Source organism: Ochotona princeps, chromosome 28, assembly GCF_030435755.1.
Source record: "Ochotona princeps isolate mOchPri1 chromosome 28, mOchPri1.hap1, whole genome shotgun sequence".
Taxonomy (NCBI): domain Eukaryota; kingdom Metazoa; phylum Chordata; class Mammalia; order Lagomorpha; family Ochotonidae; genus Ochotona; species Ochotona princeps.
In genome coordinates this window covers 2743216-2763618 of record NC_080859.1, presented here as the reverse complement: position 1 = coordinate 2763618, position 20403 = coordinate 2743216, and the positions used below count along the sequence as shown (strand labels likewise).

Genomic DNA, 20403 nt, shown 5'->3' with positions numbered 1-20403 from the left:
TGTTTTCAGAAAATCAGGATTCTCCTTTTATTATTTGTTATCGTTTTCGATTCTACAGTTTTGTGGGCATAGGGCTTTCCCCGTTCCCTCATTTTCCTTATGTTAATACAGTGATACAGTCCTTCAGCTGCAGTCGGGGTTCCAACATTCTGCGGTCTACATGTGTCATGACGTCGTAGGATAGGAGGAGCAAGATGCCAGTGTCAGATGGTGAGGTGTGTTGAACAGCCTCACTGCAGCCTGCTTTACCTCGGGAGTAGAGCTGTGTGCTGCAATGCCTCTCTGTTTCCCGGTACCCCAGTCTCCATTAGACTCAGAAAATACAGAATTCTGTATTAGTTGGAATCTCAGACATGAAAGATCAGAACTTTTTCCAAAATGCTGTATGATGGACGTAAGTATTGTTAGCACAGGGAGGGGCTTGGATCCAGTTGCAACTTGTCAGAAGGAAAGAGAAAATACAGAGATTGAGTTTTCTGAACGAGGCGTTCTTTGGAGCCATTGTTTGGAAGAGGACAGAGGTCAGAAAGACCTGGTTCCAGGTGCAAGGTCCTGACCCGTGAACCTGGAGTCAGAGTTGCCCAAGCAGGACCATGATGCAATCCTTTGAGAACATCCAAAGTGCACACATTCAACTTGACTGTGCTCAACCCACACAGAGGGCAAGTCCTGTTCACTGGCCTGAACCCAAAGAGGACTGGGAGCCGGAATAGCTTTCTGGGCAAGATGACCCTGTTATATCTCTGGTTAGCAATTACCTGTGACGAGGCGTGCTCCTGCCTGCGGGTCACCGTGGGTTACAAGGCACAGCTGAGGCTCCACAGCAGAGCCTGACCACAGCTCCCCCACGGTCCCGGCCGCACTGCCCCTGGCTCCTCAGGAACCGGTGGCCTTCAACACCCCCTCCGCCAAGCAGCTGCCCGGTACCTGTCAGGCTGCCTCGTAGATTTTTTCTTAATCTTAGTTATTTCAGAATTACCTGTGCACAGGGTAAGTTGAGAAGGGATTCAAGGGCATGGAATTAAAAGCCTAGCTTTAGTGTCTGTGCCTGCCCATTGCATAGTTCCGCAGCCAGGATTGCTACGCGCGTGCACACACTTACACATCCACGCATCGAAATGCACTGAGGTTCCGTGTTCATGCAGTTGCAAGCTGATGTTTTTCATTTAACTGTATTTTAGAGATAGTTTTTTTTTAATTTTTACAAAATGTACCATTTGAGTCAGCGATCATTTCCTCAATCAATACTAGCTTAATTTTTAGATCATTATGCATTTAAATCAATAAAAATAGAAGAGGGTATATGGACAAGGTTAAGGTGTTTCATGCTTTTTAACATCACTTTAGGAAGTAGCCCAGTTTTGATTATAACAATGCAGTGCCCTTCATGTTTGGAAAAACTGTAATTGTAGATAAATATTTTCAAACGTCTTTGTAGATAAAACTAAGAAAAATAGGGGAAAACCTGCAAGTCAGAAACGGTTAGAAAACACCGGTGCAGCTGTAGGGACGGGCTGGCGCTGTGGCTCGCTGTGGAGGAGCTGGGGCTAGAGTAGCGTTCCAGTTTGACAGGGAAGCACCCCTCAGAGGAGCTGTGTTGGGGAGGCCCCGCACCCCCGGGTCAGCCTGAGCCCCTAGGAACATGAAAGGTTGGCCCTGGAGGATTTGCCTAGGGCAGGTTTGAGGTAGCAATCCCTTGGCCGGTTGGGCTGAAGTGGATTTGATAACCCTCCTTAGTGTGGGAGGACCCGGGGAAGCCCATGTTGTTGGGCACTGCTCCTGCAGACCGCAGCAGCCTTTGCAAACCCTGTGTGGTGAACTGATCAGGATCCCAGACCCAGGACCGTTCACAGAAGGAGCCTAGCCAAGGGAGCTGCCTGTCCCAGAGCTTGAGGCGGACAGAGACCAGGCACCGGGTGGCGGGGTACCCTGCAGGCCCACAGCAGGGCGGCTGCTGGGTTCATCTTGGGAAGTGTGGACAGTGTGGCGGCGGGTTCAAGGAATGATGGAGCACTGAAAACATGACGCAGTAACAGCAGGACGACCTGGAAGATTTGAGGAAGAAATAGAATTATTATTAAAAAGGACTACATAAGTAACTGAAATTTAAAACCCACAGAATGAATTTAACAACAGATGAAGGAGTTACCTAGAATACATGCTGATGGGCAGACATGGGAGAGTGCTGAGAGAGGTTAGGACAGAGCGGGCAGCTGAGCCCAGGGGTCCAAGGGGGACAGAAGCAACATGAAACGGCGTTGAGGAGGCATTTCACCAGGAGTGACAAGCATCTTTGCTACACACAGAGATGTGGGTCTTCATTAGTCAGCAGAGCGGTGCACCCACCCACCCACCCCCCCACACACACACCAGAACAAGTGAGAAGAAATAGAGGAATAAATGAAAACCAGGAACTATGGGTAAGAGGAAATTCTTTGTGTCCAGGTGCCAGGCATGAACCATGGTGTGCGTCAGAAAGCTCCCGCCGGACCGAGGCCTCACTCCATGGTCCAGCCAGGCCACCATGAAGGGCTTTCCCTACCAGCAGAGCTTCAGGCAGCTAACTTCAGAGTGAAATCTCCTGGGGAGTGGGGGCCCAGCAGGGTGGGCCTCAAACAGGACTCTGAATGCGCTGGCACATGTTGCCCCAGAAAGACCGTTCTCCTAGCTTCCAGAGGGCCACCTCGGAGAAGGTAGTCCAGGTCGTGCAGTGGTTCCTGTGGCTGTGGGCCTGCCGGGCAGCAGGACCGGGCCCCCCTACCATCAGCCAGCCAGCAGGCTCGGTTACGCCTGTCTCTGAAGAAGCAGCTCAAACTGGAGTCAGTGCTGTCACAACATAGTCCTATTAATTCTAATTAAGGTAGCAGTTTACTTAGATTCACAACAATCACAGCACAGCAAAACAAACATCACAACACAACCTCTTTTTAAAACCAGGAATATTCAATAGAGAGTAAGCACATGAATATAAAGTAAAAGAGAACAGAAACTATTGCGTTCATGTAGCCATTCCTGCAACAATTGCTTGTTGCAGACCCATGTTTGAGAAACAAAAACATGTCCCGTTTGTGCCTCAAAGAGCTCAGACTCTGGTAAGTCAGAGAGCGGCTGAGCAGAGCAGCCAGGAGCAGAGCTGACAGTAAGGGTGCCAGTGAGCTCACGGGAAGGGGACGAGCCGGAGAGGGAGATGCCTGGACAGAGCTGGATAGAGTGAGGAAAGGAGAGGTGCTGGCTGATGGGCACCTGCAGATGCCTGAGCCCCTGGGGAGGACAGAGGGCATGGCGGGGTTTCTGATGGTGGTAGTGACATTCAGACTTAGCTGGGGCTGGAGAGAGGGGCCCGAGAACACAGGCAGCGTCTGCTTTGTGTTGTAATAGTGGGACAACTTTCAGCACGCTTTAAGCCACAGAACGAAATGATTAACGGAATAGAGAAGAAAACGCTGCAGTGAATTGCAAATGTAAAGCCCCATTGTGATCTGTTAGCTCAGCCCAGTTCACTGTGAAGGCCCACTGTTTGGGTGGCCACCACCCTGGTACAGTTTCAAGTTCTTGAGAACTGTTGTCAACAATCCCAGCGTTGAGCATGCTGCTAAGGAGGAGAATGGCCAGCCCCAGGCCTGCAGTGGGCTCCACAGTCACTAATGTTTTATGTTTTCAGATCTTAATTCTTCTGAGGAAGAAGGATCAGTGTCGACAAGGGGCACCTCTGCCCAGAGCGTTGAACTTGTCCTCCCGCCCCACGCAAACCACCACGGGAACACTTTTGGTGGCCAGATCATGGCCTGGATGGAGACGGTAGCTACTATTTCTGCAAGGTTTCTGCTTTTGACCTTGACTTGTGGTTTTGCCCCGCAGTGGGGAGAAAATAAACAGGGTCATAGATCTGGCTCCTGGGCTAGTCAGAATTAAGGGATGGGCTGAAGGAAGTGAGAAAATTGCCAGGCCTTTAATTGCTTGCCTTGGGGTTAATCTGTCCTGGATTTGAAGGTGGATGTTTTAACCTAGTCACCCAAAAATGAAACAAGACTTTGTAAACTGATGAATTGTCAATGTTGTTGCAGTATTGCAACTCACTGTGACAATGTTTATGACCAGACACATGTACAATTGAAGTAGAGGATGGTGTTTACACTTGACAGTGGTCAGTCTAGTCATAAACCCTTTAAAAGACAATTTGCAACTGGATCTAAACTTGGAAGCCAGTGGTTAATCATTATGGCTAAATAATTAACTTACAAGTAAGATGAGGAAGAGGAGACTGCTTTAAGAATTTTTAAAAATTTTCTTTTGAGTGGAGCGGCACAGGTCATTGAGTATCTCAGGAATGCTGGGTAAGCAGAAGATGCCCGCAGACAGGGTCCACACTGCTGACAGTCTGTAAACCATTGAGAGTTTTTAATGTTTTATCTTCCCCAAAGTTAAAAGAGTCTTATTAATACATCTACAGTAATGTCTGTAGTTAGAACCCTATAGTTAAGCTTTCTGTAAATTATGCACAAATAAGAGGACTTGTTTTTCAAAGGAGATTGTCATTCCTGATGACAATACAGAACTTGAACATCTTCTGTCACCAAGACTTACAATGTAATTATAATGCAGTCAGCTCGCTTAGTGTCGGCATAGTTCTTCAATTGAATGACTAGCAGATTTAAAATGTGGAAAGATAGTGGGACTATCTTTCTGAAACGAAACATTCACGGCAACTGTTTCAACAGCCGTACAATGTGGAAAGCTCAGCTTTCAGCCTGGGGGTGGAATCAGTTCATGGTGACACTCAGGAGTGGGTGTGAATCGCACCTGCAACAGTGGCAGCCCACTCCTGCAGGGAGTGGCGGAGTCCTGGGGTGGGAGTCACCAGCTGTTGAAATGAGGGAAGCTGTGGGGGGAGTCCGAGGGAGCAGACGTGAGCAGGTCTGGGGCCTGGCAGCATAGACAGCAGCATCTTGAAAAAGACCCCATTTGTTGCGGACACTGTACTTCCCAGAACCGCTGCCTGCACACATGATTGGTGACTTGTCTCACTCGAGCCAGTCGAGGCTTCTGCACGAGTCAGAGGGTAGTTCACCTGCCACCGCCTTCCGAGGCAGCAGCTCCCCCAAGTGCTCCAGAGAACCAGTGCTGTTTCTTGTCTCCCCCAGCCGCCTGTGCCGGGCACACCCTATCCTCAAGTCCGTGGACATGTTCAAGTTCCGGGGCCCATCCACAGTTGGAGACCGCCTTGTCTTCAGTGCCATTGTCAACAACACATTTCAGACCTGGTAAAACGTGCACTCAGGCTCCCGTGGGCACACACGCAGTCCTTTATTTTTTGTTTAAGCCTGGAGGTAAATTAATGAAGTTCTTCCCAACTTTCTTTTTAAGCTTCATTCTGTTTTTAATACTCGAGGACACACATTTGAACTCTGTCCTTCTGAGGACTGAGGCATTGTGGTGGGTGGTGGGTAGACTCCTGTGTCTCTCGGAGTTGTGTGTCCCAGTTGGTCTGGATGGGCCTCCTGTCATCCTGGCATTGTGTTTGACTCCATCTTGCACCTTCCAAAGTGCCCCAGGGACTGCCATCAGCCACTCCTTGGGGGCCACGAAGGCCAAACCACTTTGTAGTTAATTTTATAATTCTTGAGAGCAGAAAGTTTTAGTCTCTCTTTTTTTTTTTTTCATTTTGGATGTAGAAACGAATACTTATTTCTCCCACCTAATTTCAGCATTCAATGCCTTGACCTTATAGAACTATTGTTTTTAAGAATGAGAACTTGACTTTGGCAGTGTAAATCCCCTGCCATAACCTAAATATGTTCACAAACACATGTTAGGTAGGAGTCCCCAGGTGGCCTGTCATGTGCTGGAGACCCAGAGAGTCGAGTGGGAACATTAGAGCCCTGCACACACTAACCCAACGCTCAGGTCACAAGGAGACGGCTGGAAGACCCTGTGCCTGTCCCCCTATTGCGGAGGGGTCGGGGGGAAGGGCAGGTGGTGAGGGTGGGCAGGGGAGGCCAGGCCTGCATGCTGCTTTGCCCATGGTCCCTGCTCTCCCTTGTAGCGTGGAAGTCGGGGTGCGCGTGGAGGCCTTTGACTGTCAGGAGTGGGCCAAGGGCCGTGGCCGGCACATCAACAGCGCCTTCCTCATTTACCAGGCAGTCGACACCAAGGGCGAGCCCATCAGCCTTCCCAGGATCAAACCCGTCTCGGAGGTCGGTGATGGCCACATAAGGTCCACAGTCACCTGGGTGACAGGGCTCTCCTCATCACCTGCAGCAACTTGTCCCACTGTTCCCTTCAGCTCTTGTCTCTCTTCTGCCTGAGCCAGTAAAGTGGACCTTTCGCCATCAGCTGTTGAAATGATGGAGGCCCGCGGGGCTCCCCTGTACTCAGGCGTCCTGCTGTGAGCAGCGTCACCTTCGGGGCTCCCTTCTGCACCTGCTTTCTCACTTCCCACTGTCCCCCATGTTGCCAGTCACCGTTTCTGGCAGCTCTGTTGTGAGGCTAATGTGTAACAGCCTCTGTGTTGGAAATGAGAACAGCTGTGAGGTGGCACTTTGGTCCATGCCAGTGCCCTTTGTGGATTCTACACAGAAGACTCTGATTTGGTGAGACCAGTTCAGAGACACTGTCCTTAAGAGCCTTTGGCTGGTTTGTGAGAAGGTTACTTAAGATTTATATTGGGGCTAGAATTGTAGCACAGTGGGTTAAACTACTGCTTGTGAAATCATCATCCCATGTGAGCAGCAGATTAAATCCACTTTCCATCCTGATCACTGCTAATGCACCTGGGAAAGCAGCAGAAGACGATTCAGTGCTGGGCCCCTCACCATTTGTGAGACGAGATGGAGTCGTGGGAGCCTGACTTCAGGCTGACCCAGGTCCCATTTTTGCAGTCATTTGGAGAGTCATTCAGCTGATGAAAGAATCTCTGTTTCTGCTCTGTAACGCTACCTTTCAAATAAATAAATAAATCATTAATAATAATAGGGCCCAGCACAGCAGCTAAAATCCTCACCTTGCATGTGCCTAGATCCTATGTGGGCGCTGGTTTGTATCCTGGCTGCCCCACTTCCCATCCAGTTCCCTGCCTGTAGCCTAGGAAAGCAGTCAAGGATTGCCCAAAATCTTGGGATCCTGAACCCATGTGGGAGATCTGGAAGAAGCTCCTGGCTCCTGGCTTCGGACCAGCTCAGCTCCAGCCCTTGTGGCCGCTTGGGCAGTGAATCAGCGTATGGAAGATCTTTCCTCTCTGTCTCTCCTTCTCTCTCTCTAAATCTTATTTTCTAATAAAAAATATATGAACGTTAATAATAATAATAAGGATTTGGGGCCAGCATGGTGGTATGTGACGCTAATCGTCCACTTGCAGTGCCGGCATCCACAAGAGCATTGGTTCCAGTTCCAGCTGTTCCACTTCCAGTCCAGCTCTCTGCTGGTGACCTGGGAAACAAGTGGGATACGGCACAAGTCCTTGGGAACCTGCACCCGTGGGAGAGACCCAGAGGAAGTTCCTGGCACCTGGCTTCAGATTGGCTCAGCTCTTGCTGCAGCCATTTTGGGAGTGAATCAGCTGAAAATTCTCTCTCTGTCTCTCTCTATATATATCCTTCTCTTTGTAATTATGACAAGTAAAAATGAATGTAAAAAAATAAGGATTATATCAGCAGAGAGTTAGAAATTTATCAATTTCACTTTTTTGTTTTGATTCAAGGATGATGTTAGGCGCTACCGGGGAGCCATTGCACGCAAGAGAATCCGCCTGGGCAGGTAAGGGAAATACCAGAACGAGCCGTGGCCCCCTCTCTGCTCTAAGAAGCTCTGTGAGAAAGAGCCCTTCGCTAGCCTCTGCTTCCCCAGTGTGAACAGGGAAGGCCCTGCTGTTTCCTGGCTGTGCAGGCTGCACACAGACCACAGGATAGTCCTTCAGGGTTGTTCTCCACCACACAGAGCAGCCACAGCTGCCAGATTCAAGAAAAATCTCCGGGTTTGTGGTTGTGCATTAAACATTAAGGAAGAAAACCATTATTTTTTTTTTCCAGAAAGTATGTCATTTCCCACAGAGAGGAGGTTCCACGTTGCACCCACTGGGATCTAAGCAAGCAGGTAACGCCCTGTGGCTTGGGCCTCTTGGTGTACAAGCCCTGTTGTCACGAACAAAGACACCTGTGGTGAGCTGATCGGGGTGGGTGAGAAGGGGCATGCCATCGCCAGGCCTTTTAGACCGAGACTGAACCAAGCGCTCTAACTGCTGGCCAGCCGTGGCCTCTCTGTCCAGCCTGACTCCAGGACGGCTCCCAAAGTGTGAACCCACAGGGGCTGCTCTCAGATGTGCCCGAGCCACAAGATGTGCCACGTGGGCTGTCATCCATTGTTTGTACTGAATGATAGCCACGAGCTTGCAATTTTTATCAAACAATGGCAAAGCCATAGTCATTTCCATGTCTTTAACAATTAAAAAATGATTCTGATGGTGCTTCAAAAAGTTCATAGGAACTGGAATTAAAACTTAAGTGGAGTAGGCATTGCTGTGTATCAGGTTAACCCACTGCTTGACATGTTCATTTCTCTTATATGCATGCCAGGGTTGAATCCCACCTCCACTTCTGATCAGTTCCTGGCCAGGCAGTGGGGGATGGCCCAAGGGCGGCTCCTGGCCAGACAACAGAGGATGGCCCAGTCCGTGGGTCCCCACCACCCAAGGGCGGGTCCTGGCCAGACAACAGAGGATGGCCCAGTCCATGGGTCCCCACCACCCAAGGGCGGGTCCTGGCCAGACAACAGAGGATGGCCCAGTCCGTGGGTCCCCACCACCCAAGGGCGGCTCCTGGCCAGACAACAGAGGATGGCCCAGTCCGTGGGTCCCCACCACCCAAGGGCGGCTCCTGGCCTGAGCCTGGCCCGGCCCTGGTTGCTGCAGGCACGTGAGAACTGAGCTAGTGGGTGGCAGATCTCTCTTCCCCTTTCTTTGCTTTTTCCCAGCCTGTCAAATCATTAAATAGCTTTTTAATTTCTATTTTTTTTATAAGCAGGTAAGTTTGTTCCTTGTAGAACATGAAATTTAGGCACAGGCAGGCTTGGCGGTGTGGCCTGGTGGCTAAGGTCCTCGCCTTGATCCCATGTGGCCGCTGGTTCTGGTCCCGGCAGCTCCACTTCCTCTCTATCTCTCCTCCTCTCAGTGTATCTGACTTTGTAATAAAAATAAAATAAATCTTTAAAAAAAAAAAAGAAATTTAGGCACAGGCCTTTTGATATGTGCATCCATACATTTTTAAATGACCCCCACATATGTATGAATTTCAGCATTTTCCTCTTGCGCCAAAATAAGCATGTTTTTAATGCACTTTTCTGTGAACTTTCAACCTGAAGGGGAATCTGTCTTTGCTCAGAATTCCAGTTGAAGTGGTAGGGAATCTGTCTTTGCTCAGAATTCCAGTTGAAGTGGTAGGAAGTTGCGAGGCATGCAGTTACTTTGTGTAGATTCTGAAGTTGGCGTTTGCCATGGAAATAGTAACTTTAGGTGCCATACTGTCCCTCGGATTTCAGCTTACCTCCCCAGCAGTGTCCATTTCCTAACCAGCACCATTCTGATCACAGCCACTGAACTCACGCTTCTCAAATGTTTGTGTTTTAGGCAGCGCTCAGCCGTGGCAACGTGGAGGCGCTCAGAACACTGGCAGCCAAGAGCGGCTGGGAGGTGACCAGCACTGCAGAAAAGGTAGGGGCGAGTGGGGGTTTGCACGGCCGCTGGTGCTCCCGGTGACAGTGTCCTGGTGGGTGGTAGTGGTGGCCCTGGTGCATCTGTTGCGGCTCTGAAAACAGATGAACCTGCTGGGAACCCGCTTCAGGGAGCATCTCGCCAGCCTGGCTCTCCACACTGCTGGCGTGGGCTCCCGCAGCTGCACCTGATACACGCTTGCCTCGGCGCTCAGGGCTTCACTTCGTCCTGCCCTCCCGTCTGCTCTCAAAACCCAGAGCCGACACTGTCCCTAGAGCCACTCCCAACTTGGCCTTTGCCCTCCTCATCTCCTCAGTCCCACGTCCCTAATAATTACTCTGTGAGTTCAGATGTGCCACTTGGTGCCATTTTTCCCTTTTGTTGACTTTGAGCCTGGCGTGGCACGTGGGCTGTGTGCACGCAGTCAGCTTCCCCAGGCACATCCCAGCCAGACCCCGGGAGCCACGCAGTCGCCTTCAGGGCACAGCCTTGGCCTGATGTCTTTCTTTGCCGGTTAGTGACTCCCAGCATGCCTTGTGTGTCATCAGACTTCAGTGCACCTGCAGCACTCATGTTTGGCTTCAAGGCCTGTCAGGAGGCCCCTGAGTTGTCCACACCGATGTACTGTCGGCTCCCAACGGGCCCCTTACTACCCACTGGGCCCAGACCTCAGCCTGGCCTGGGGCTCAGGAGCACTGGGTGATGCCAGCCTCGGGCTGGCAGGGCAGTGCCAGTGAGCCATCCTCTGTTGGCAGTGAAGGGTGGTACATGATCTAGGATGGCCAGGAGGCCTGATTCTCTGGGGGCCATCCTGACTTACACTTGTGGAGGCGTCCCGGCAGCACTCAGTCTAAATGAGAAGTTATATTGTCACCTTCCCCAGAAACACAGGCACTGTGGGATCCCATGGACTCTGCCCTGCTTGGGCCTCGCTCTGCATTTGGCCGTTACCTTTGGTTGCCAGGTAGTCCTCTCGCTTGTGTCTTTGCTCATCCCCTTCCTGCCCAGTGAGGTGTGCACCTGTGCACCTGTGCTTAACCAGGGCTTGGCACGATAGCCTACTGGCTTAAGTCCTTGGTTTGCATGTGCCAGAATCCCACATGGGCGCTAGTTCTAATCCAGCTCCCTGCTTGTGGTGGGAAAGTAAATGAGGATGGCCCAAAGCCTTGGGACCCTGCACCTGTGTGGGAGACCTGGAAGAGGCTCCTGGCTCCTCGCTTTGGATTGGCTCAGCTCTGGTTGTTTGCAGCCACTTGGAACTGTCAAGGGAGTGAACCAGCGGAGAGAAGATCTTCCTCTCTGTGTATCTGACTTTCTAATAAAAATAAATAAATCTTTTTAAAAAAATATTATTTCTTTGAAAGAGAGACAGAAACAGAGAGGTCTTCCATGGGCTGGTTCACTCCCCAGATGTTTGCAACAGCCAGAACTGGGCCAGCTTAAAGCCAGGAGCCAGGAACCCCAGACAGGTCTCCCACTTGGGTGCAGGGACCCGAACACTTGGCTCATCCCAGGCTGCTTTCCCAGGCTGGTAGCAGGGAGCTGGATCAGGAGTGGAGCAGCCAGGACACAAACTGGCACCAAATGAGATGCTGGCGTTACAGGTGGTGACTTTATCGGCTGTGCTACAATGCTCACTCCTGCATGTTTCATTTTAAAAATGCAGCTCTCATTTTTCCTCTACATTTTAGATGAATGATTCTTACAACACAGTTCTTTATTAAGGTTCATTCTTATTTTCAGGTTTTGAAATCAAGGTTTGTATTTGATATAAATTAGATGGAAGAAATCTAAGACTTCTGGTGTTTGTTATCAGAATGAAATTGGATAGGGCATATTTCATTTTCCAAGTATCATGAAAGATTCATTATCATGTAATAGAAGACACAAAAGGTGCATTTTAGAAACATCACCCATGTGAGGCAGCTTGTTAGCACAGAGAGTCTATAGTGCCTAACCCACCGGGCTCAGCCACCACGGGGCAGTCAGGGAGGACGGCTGCATGTCCTCTCCAGGTGAGCAATGGGGATTGCCCAAGGGGGCAGGGAGCTTTGTGGGGAGTGGGCAGCTTGGGCATGTTCCCAGGGGAGAAATCAGCAGTGCGAGGCCGGCCTGACGGGAGCAGCTTTCATTTAAGAAATGGCCAAGCTTGTGCTGGTAAAGCTGCGCTGGCGGCGAAGCCTGGAATGACCTGGCCTCCTGGAAACCTGTACACAGCACGGAACCCCGGTGTCGGAAGCAGACCCTGACCAGCAAGCTGTCCCTGATGCTGGGCAGGGACTGGCCCCGAGCCTGCTCACCTGCAGCCCCTGTGGTAACCCCAGGTGCCGACAGGGACCTTGAGAGCTCTGCGTGGGCTTCCGGCAGAATGCACTTTGCACGCCTTCCCACAACACCCTCGTGAGCATGCACCTGTCCACCGGCGCACAAAGAGGCTAAAGCTTTCGTTTCTTGCCAAGAAGTCGCTGTGACATCCAAGCTCACACCCAAGCAGGATCTCACTAGACTCTCAGGAAGAGGCGTGTGCTCCAGCAGGTGGTGCAGCGCAGAACACCTTCTGCAAGCACCAACGCTAAAGGTCGCCCGTGGAGCTTAACCTCTCTTGTCTGAGCCCGAAAGGATCCGTCTTCTTGGAGAATTGTTCTGGAAGAACTTCTCCCAGCAGCCGATTTCCTCACATGATTTAAAGGAAGCTGAGAACAACCAGTACTCTCTGGTCTTGCTTCTTTGCTTCGGGGTCACTACTGGGACCCCCCAGCCAGGGAACAGCTTGCTCTTCAGTGCCCTGCAGGGGGAGGGTCAGAGTCCTACCTTTGCACCCAGCACTACAGCCAGTAGCAGGCAGGAGCAGTGAGCTCACAAGGGCGGAATCCCGTGGGCTCCTGGGCTGACCTGCGCAGAGGAAGCAGTCGTCAAAGGTGGAGGAGGTCAGCAGGAGTGAGACGTGCTTACAGCTGGACATGCTTCTCTGATTATTGTTAGAAACGCGGGGAACGGTTCACAAGGGATGCACCCAAGTTTGAAGTCCACGTCTGATGGCCCCTCTTAGCTAAGGAACCAAAGGCAGCAGAAACTGGCACTGGCCTTCAGGAAGGTGACCCCTGTTGATGGAGAAATGTTATGCCACCCTCTGCTGAAGAAGCCGGGTGCTGCAGAGATGGCTGGGGCAGAGGGGGCTGTCTGGCTCTCTGAGGGTGCACCTGACACCCACAAACTGTCCTAGGCATTGCCCTTGGTTCCCAAGTCTCTCTTGGGCTGGGTTCACAGCGAATGTAGCAGCAGGATGCTGTTTTCTGGTCTTGGCTAGAAGCAGGAAGACATCACAAAGACAAGGGTGAGAAGCAGTTCTTAGTTTCTCCCGAAGACACTGCAGTCCAGCCAGTGAGGGGCCTCAGGACTAGCACCCTGGCCCATCCTGCAATGTCCGAGTCATCACAGAAAAAGTGTTCAGCTTCGCGCTTATCTGGGCGCCCAGATGACCTGCTGGTGGCTTCTACACACTAGCGTGTGTGTGCTCTGTGAAATAAAAAACACCAATGTTGCCCTGATAATGTAATGTCTCTTACTTTCTTTGAGATAAAAATATACACGCTGGAGGAGCGGGACGTCCTGTCCATCTGGGTGCAGAAGCAGGTGGAGAGTCCTGCACACCTGGCCTACCACCTGCTGTCTGACTTCACGAAGCGGCCTCTGTGGGACCCCCATTACATGTAAGAACAAATGTTAAAGCTGCCCCACATCACCCCTGATGTCACACAGGAAAATGCCCTCCGTGGGACAGCGTGTCTCTGCTACCCCTTGAGGGACCTACTGTGCTGTTGATTCAGGAGTATGTCTGCCACCCGGTTCTTCCCAGAGCCCTGCATTGGTGACACTGAGACACACAGCAAACATTACTGTCCCCCTTTACTTAACATCTGCTTCTGGTTGCCCTACCTTACCCATATCTGTCAGGCTCCTCCCAAGGAAAGCTCAAGGTCATTGTTGCTGCCACTGAGCAAGAGACAGGTCCTGGGCCCTTCCAGGAGTGCAGTGACGTCACAGACCCCAGTGAGCACCCACGGTCACCTGGCTTGAGTCCCACACAGGTGTGCTGCAGCACAAAATCTCTGTGTCCTGAAGAGGTGACTGCCCAAGACCTGGGCCTCCTAGCTGGCCCATCCCACCAGACCATGCCTACTCTGTGCAGTTGTATCTTATTCCTACCTCTTTCCGTCTCGTTCCTCCCTGCTTCAGCCCCACTCCCGGTCTCCTCAAATTCCTGTCTGGCTTTATCCTCTGTGTTGGTGGGGATTCAGGCAGCTGCCAGTCACAAATGTTCAGGGGAAAACTTAGGTCTGTGGTGAACACACACACGCATTCTTCCTTGGCATATTCCAAGTGACAACAAGTTAGAACGCGTGTACATTGTCGCAGGTGTGGTAAGTCAGTCTAGCACTGACCGAAGGCTTTCTAGAGGTCATGCGTGTGTCCTGTGCAGACCCGGCACTGTTTCATGTAGGGACGTGACTCCTTGGATTTTGATATTCAGAGGGCATTAAAGCCCCTTCCCACCAGGATACCAAGGGCTGACTATACAGAGCTGGGCACCTTGTCAAATGTCCTGGTGCCTCAGACCCAGTGCCCTCTGCTCTGGCACCTTGCAAGGCCTCACAAGAGAAAGGTTGGAGATGGGTTTCTCTTACATGAAGCACTATTTGCTTTCAAATCTTGACAAAACAGAAGTTCATCCTTAATGTTTCTAACTTCTCACTACATTGGCACAGATGCCAGAACACCACACATGGTCAGTGCTTTCTGAACAACACAGTCATGAGGAGCAGCTCAGTATTCGTTGGTGTTTTGTGCACACAGTGCTGGACCTTTGCTATGCTTTCCTGTAAAATGGAATGAACTTACTCTAACTCAGGTAATTTTGCTGTGTGTCCTCTGTGGTTACCTAATCCCCACAGTGGTCCAGGGTGTCACTACAGCCACAGTGTGAGAGCGCAAGGTGACTTGCTTCCCATGGTACAGGCAGCAACATGGGTCTGGGGTCCCAGGCAAGTTGCCTGCCTCCACTCTTAGTGCTTTTGTCAGTGAACCCCCTTCTGCACCTTCTGGGGCTGTCCTTCTTGGGCTGTTCCTCTAATCCTCCAGTCTTGGAAAAGTTTTGCTTAAGCCTGAGCAAATTAGTTTTGAGGAAAATAGCTCAGTGTCTTTCTCTGAAGTATTGAGAGTCACGATCTTGGACTCAGTTGGCCAGTCTTCTCACTGTTCCATGCAGAATTCTTCCTTCTTACCCAAGAGTTCATGCTAAGAGAGACTTTGAGCAATGGAGCCAGTTTGGGGAGAAGAGCTAGAGGAGGGCAGTGATAAAGAGATTAAGCAACAAAGGGACGGGAATGCCGTGTCCTGCCTTGTCGCCCACACAGGTCCTGTGAGGTCCTAGACTGGGTGGGCGAAGATGACAAGATATACTACATCACCTGTCCTATGGCCACTGGGGACAAACCGAAAGACCTGGTGGTGCTTGTGTCGCGCAGAAAACCCGTCAGGTCTGGGTGAGTGTGTGCTGCTGGGGGCACAGCCATATCCTGTGGTATGACATAGAAATGAGGACGTCAGGGTAGTACCCACATGTGCCATCGGAGTGTCGTGTCGGGTGCTTGGCTCTAGCTCCCGGCTCCAGCTCCTAGCTACTGCAAAACTTGGTGCCGGGGAGGGAGGCAGGTGTTGAGTCATGTAATTGGTTCCTGCCCCACTCCAGGAGAATGGATAAGTTTACACCTCCACCTTCAGCCCCAGCCAAGGGCCAGCATGGTTCTTTGGGAAGTGGGCTATTGGACAGGAGTGTGCCCCCTCTCACTCTGTACCCTCTCTGCTTCTCAAGTAAGTTGTTTAACTTTTCTTTTCTTAAAGGAAATCCATATGGGAGTTTCTGGTCTTATAAATCTTTGCTAGGTAGATATTTAGCTATAGTTTAAAAAAAAAAAACCAAAGTCATGTGTAAAGTGCTAGCTTGGTCCTACAGTGCTTCCTTTTCTTCTCTTGTAAATGCATGCTGGTACTTAGTGAACCTTTGAGCTATTCCATTATCAACTAAAACAAAACCCCAAGAATTGGTTTAGAATTCACAAAGGCTGTGCTGTGTGAGATGTCCAGCATGTTAGCAGTCAACTTGAGCTGTGGGTCAGAGTCCCAAATGAGACTTGTCCATGTGTGTTTAGGGCAGCATCTGCTCCAAGTATCCCAAGTAGCCCCACACGTGGGAGTGTTGGTGTGCGGAGATGCTCGGTGTAGGGCTCCTTAGCATGGCAAGCCATCTCCAGCATGAGCCGCAAAGGTCTGTGTCAAGATGAGGGCAGCTCTGCTACCATGCACGTTCAAAGCATGGTGTGCTGTCAGGGCTCACATATAAAACATGGCTAGAGACTGATTGATCAGTGAAAAATCACATTGTAGACCAGCATTTGTAAAATGAAAATATTTAGGTATAATATGTGTTGTATTTAAATATGATCACACATATATATGATCATATTTACGTAAAACTTGTGTGTGCACAGTGATGAGGCGACTGTCAGTGTAAGCATAACACGGTTGAGAGAGCCACAGCAGAACGCTGAGAGAGGCCAACTGCAGGTTGTATGTGGGGTCAGATGAACTGGCGTGGGCTCTGTAGTCTGAGGCTTCTTTAAGATGGTGAAGATCATTTGGTTGCTTTTTTAAATTTAAAAAGCAGGAGGTGCAGTGGTGCAGAGGTGAACTGTTAACCTCTGGCTAACAGTTAAGTGCTGAGAGTTGCACACCAGGATGCCTGACTGCAGGTCCTGGCTCCAGGTTCCTGCTGACGTCGACCCTGGAAGCAGTGGCAATGGCTCAGGCCGTTGGGTTCTGCCCCCATGGGGGAGACCTGACTGAGTGCCAGGCTCCTGGCTTCGCGCCAGCCAGGTACAACTATAGGCATCCAGGGAGTGAACCACAGACATGAGCTCATGCTGTGTTTCTTTGTGTCTGCTTCTCAAATGATAAACAGAAACAAAAAAGGAGAGGGCTGAAATGTCCCCCTAGGACACACTGGAAACTGGGTTTGGGGGCTGGCGCAGCTTTGAGGAGTTTGGCATCACGCACAGTTCCGGGGCCAAAGGTGCCTGCCACCCTTGTGGCTCTCCCCGCACTTGGGTGCTGCCGTGGGGCAAGCTTTGCAGATGGGGGAGCCTCTTAGAAGGGCTGGTCTTTGCTGCTTTTGCTGCTTTGTGTTTCCACCTCATGTGTAAATTCCGGGTGTTCTGGGAGTTTCTAACAGTCACCCTTCATTTCTCACAAGGGCCCAGTACATGCCTCCTTTTCTTTCAGGCATGCTTACACGGTAGCAGTAAAGTCCGTGGTGCTGCCGTCCGCCCCACCATCGCCTGAGTACATCAGGGGTGAAATTGTGTGTGCCGGGTTCCTCATCCATGCCATCGACAGCTACACGTGCACTGTAAGTCTGAGGAACTTCTGCTCATTCACTGCTCCTACAAAGAAAGCCCTCGGCAGATGTCCCAGCTAATTATAATCCTGTTTGTGTCCACATGAGAATCTTAAAGTCAACCCCTCAGATGCTCTTCAGAAGGTCCTGAGATCTAAGCCTCCCATAGACCAACAGGATTGATCGTGCTGCCTGAGGAAGCTCCATTAAAAGTGACAGTCTTGCTTTGTCTTTGGAACAGGTGTCCTACTTTAACCAGATATCTGCTAGCATCCTTCCTTACTTTGCTGGAAACCTGGGCGGCTGGTCCAAGTCCATTGAAGAAGCCGCAGCCTCTTGTATTAAATTCATCGAGAACGCTGCCGTGAGCATGTCTTAAGGAGTCATCTGTTAATCACTTGTCATTTCCTTTCTCACTTTTCATTCAAGCATCCTGACCCCTGATGCTGGGAAGTGTTGGGAAGAGGGGAGCGATCACAGAACTTCATGTCAGCCTAAGCAGAATGCAGTCAGGAAAATGTTACACACAAAGTGCTCCTCAAGCAAATACTCAGTCTCTTGGATTGGCATTGGAAGAGACTGAAAAATTGTGTTTTAGCTCACCCATTGTTCTGCCTCTTCCAAGGGCAGAGAGAAGCGAAAGTCATCCGTGCCAGATTGTGCGTTCTGTAAAACTGGATGAATGTCATTGCTGTGATCATAAATGTTTTATAGCTGCAGAGTACAGCATGTATACTGGAGACTGGCTGCCAGTTGCCCCCTGTACTGATGTGTGTTGTTCCCATATGCAGGAGGGGCTGGCGGTCAGGAGCACCTGACGAGACACATAGCTATTAAAACGTAATGAAATCCAATCAGTTTAGTAATAGGAGCTACTTCCTGTGTGTCGTTTAGCACGTTCACTGGCTGACCCATTCTGTGTGTGTCCCTCGTGCCAAGCACCTGCCATGTGATGCAGCCCAGCTCTTCCTTCAGTCTTCTCACCAGCACTGTCTCCCCGACTCTCTGTGATGTGTCTTGTCTACAGAGCTCAGAATCCCTCAAACCAGTCACATCTTTGCAAGACAGTTCGAGAGGGCTGTGGGAGCTCGCATTGCGTCAGGGCACTCCACACGTTAAAGACTGGTTTCTGCTCACCTCCTGCTCATCCGCACAGTCTGGTCACAGTTCCTGGCATTTGCCTGTTGACTGTAAAATGATCTATTTATTGGGGGCTGCTGTGGTGATGAAGCCGGCTAATCCTCTACCCTGTGTTCTGGTGTGCCATATGCATGCTGATTTGTGTCCCAGCTGCTCCATTTGCCATCCTGCTCCCTGCTTGTGGCCTGGGAAAGCAGTGGAGGATGGTCCAAGTCCCTGGGACCCTGCACCCACATGGGAGATCAGGAAGAAGGTCCTGGCTCCTGACTTCGGATCTGCTCCACTCCAGCCATTGTGGCCGTTTAGGAAGCCAGGAGCCCAGTCACACGATGGTCACCGCTGCCTCCTGGGGTTTGCAGGAATAGGAAGCTGGAGTCAGGAGCCAGAGGCAGGTACCAAACTCAAGCACTCCACATGGGAGACATCACCAACCTGGAGTCTAATCGCTGGGCTAAACGTCCTCCCCTGTGGTCGCTGTTTTAATGATCTCCAGGTCTTTGCTCCAACTTTCAGTGTTTCCTCAAATCCTTTACAGACGTGAGGTGTTGTGGTATGAATATTTGTCCCACCCCAAATCGACCAGTTGAAGTTCTAATCCCTGGGTGACAGCAGGTGAGCCTTTGGGGGTTGGTTCAGTCACATGAGCGAGGACTGGCACGGACGGGGTCAGTCCACTCAGCAGAGGCCCAGGGCAGCTGGGCTGCCTCCTCCCAGGTGAGGGCACTGCCTGGGACCCACAGACTGTCACTCAGCTTCCAATGTGGCTAAGTTTGCCGCAGTAGCTCAACGGGAAAAATACCATCGTTCTTGTCCTGTCTTGTGTTTGAAAATTCCAGGCCCAGAACCAGAGTGGTGGTGTGCCATGTGACCAGCCATTGCTGCTGTCATCTCCCATTCACAGCCTTTCTGCTTCCATCACCAAGCCTGGTCGTGGCCCTTTCTGTGAGTCCCCTGAGGCCGAGGCGGGTCATTGTGAGGGCTGTTAGTATGGATTGTCAGGCTTTTGCCAGTTGCTAAGATGGCTCTTAAATTAAGATCTCATGGTGAGGCTGTTTGGACCAGAGAAGCAAAGGAGGTGGGACGGACAGCTGAGGTGCTGGCTCGCTCTTGGGTCCAGGTTCACGGACAGGAGGAGCATTTGTTCAGAAGAGGCTGGAGGTGGTTGCAACACGGTTTTAGTGGCATTTTGACTTGTCCCGCCTGGCCCCAGTCCCCTCTCCACTGGCCCCTGCCCAGCCCCAGTCCCTGCCTGGCCCTGCTGGAGAGCACAATAGGGGTGTACCCTGGGTGACCAGGAGGCTCCCTGGGAAAGCCTGCTCCTCTGGACTCGTCCCAGCTGAAGCTCCTTCACATTTATACACAGATGGTCATGGGACTGACTATCCAAAGCGTACAAGCAGCCCAGATGTCCCAGAAGGGGAGTAGAGTGTGCTGGTCCACCTGGGGGATGTCCCAGAACAGTCTGCAAAGTGTCACTTTAGGGCAGGCAGCCAGCCCCCAGGACTGCCCGTCGCATGACATACAGTGGCCACAGTGATGTGCTTTCTAAGGTGAGCTCTTCTGGGAGAGTGGCAACAAGCAAGAGCAGGTTCTTGCACACCACTTGCCCATGATGCACCGGAGCCTCCCCCACAGGGAAGACCGTAATGAACACTGTGTGTGCCGAGCTCCACAGGGAGATGCCGTCAGTCCTTGCCAGAGAGCCTCTGGCACACTGAGCCCCGCCCAAACTCACCCAACTGGTACTACCGCCTCCCTGATAAAACCATTGGGTCTGTGTGTGTGTGTGTCAGTTCTCCCTGTGAAGTCGCCTGCATTCCGCTGAGTGTGTACTGTCTCATCACTATATATATATATATTATTATTATTATTATTGCAAAGGCAGATATACAGAGAGGAGAGACAGAGAAGAAGATCCTCCATCTGATGATTTGCTCCCCAAGTGGCAGCAGTGGCCGGTGCTGCGCCAATCCAGGGCCAGGAACCAGGAACCTCTTCCAGGTCTCCCACACGGGTGCAGGGTCCCAAGTCTTTGGGCCGTCCTCAACTGCTTTCCCAGGGCACAGGCAGGGAGCTGGGTGGGAAGTGGAGCTGCCGGGATTAGTACCGG

The 20403-nt window shown here is 51.1% G+C and overlaps 1 protein-coding gene across 1 annotated transcript in view; it reads left to right on the top strand.

Annotated features, from left to right (window-relative positions):
- The window catches only part of ACOT12 (acyl-CoA thioesterase 12), a 30842-nt gene extending 13202 nt beyond the window's left edge, over positions 1-17640 (top strand). The window contains exons 6-15 of the mRNA XM_004586304.4: positions 3662-3818; positions 5142-5261; positions 6044-6194; positions 7697-7752; positions 8025-8088; positions 9617-9700; positions 13277-13410; positions 15115-15243; positions 17039-17165; positions 17395-17640. Of these exons, the coding sequence (XP_004586361.2) occupies positions 3662-3818; positions 5142-5261; positions 6044-6194; positions 7697-7752; positions 8025-8088; positions 9617-9700; positions 13277-13410; positions 15115-15243; positions 17039-17165; positions 17395-17532 (1160 nt within the window). The 3' untranslated portion in view covers positions 17533-17640. The remainder of the gene's footprint in view (positions 1-3661; positions 3819-5141; positions 5262-6043; positions 6195-7696; positions 7753-8024; positions 8089-9616; positions 9701-13276; positions 13411-15114; positions 15244-17038; positions 17166-17394) is intronic.
- Positions 17641-20403: the final 2763 nt, after the last annotated feature.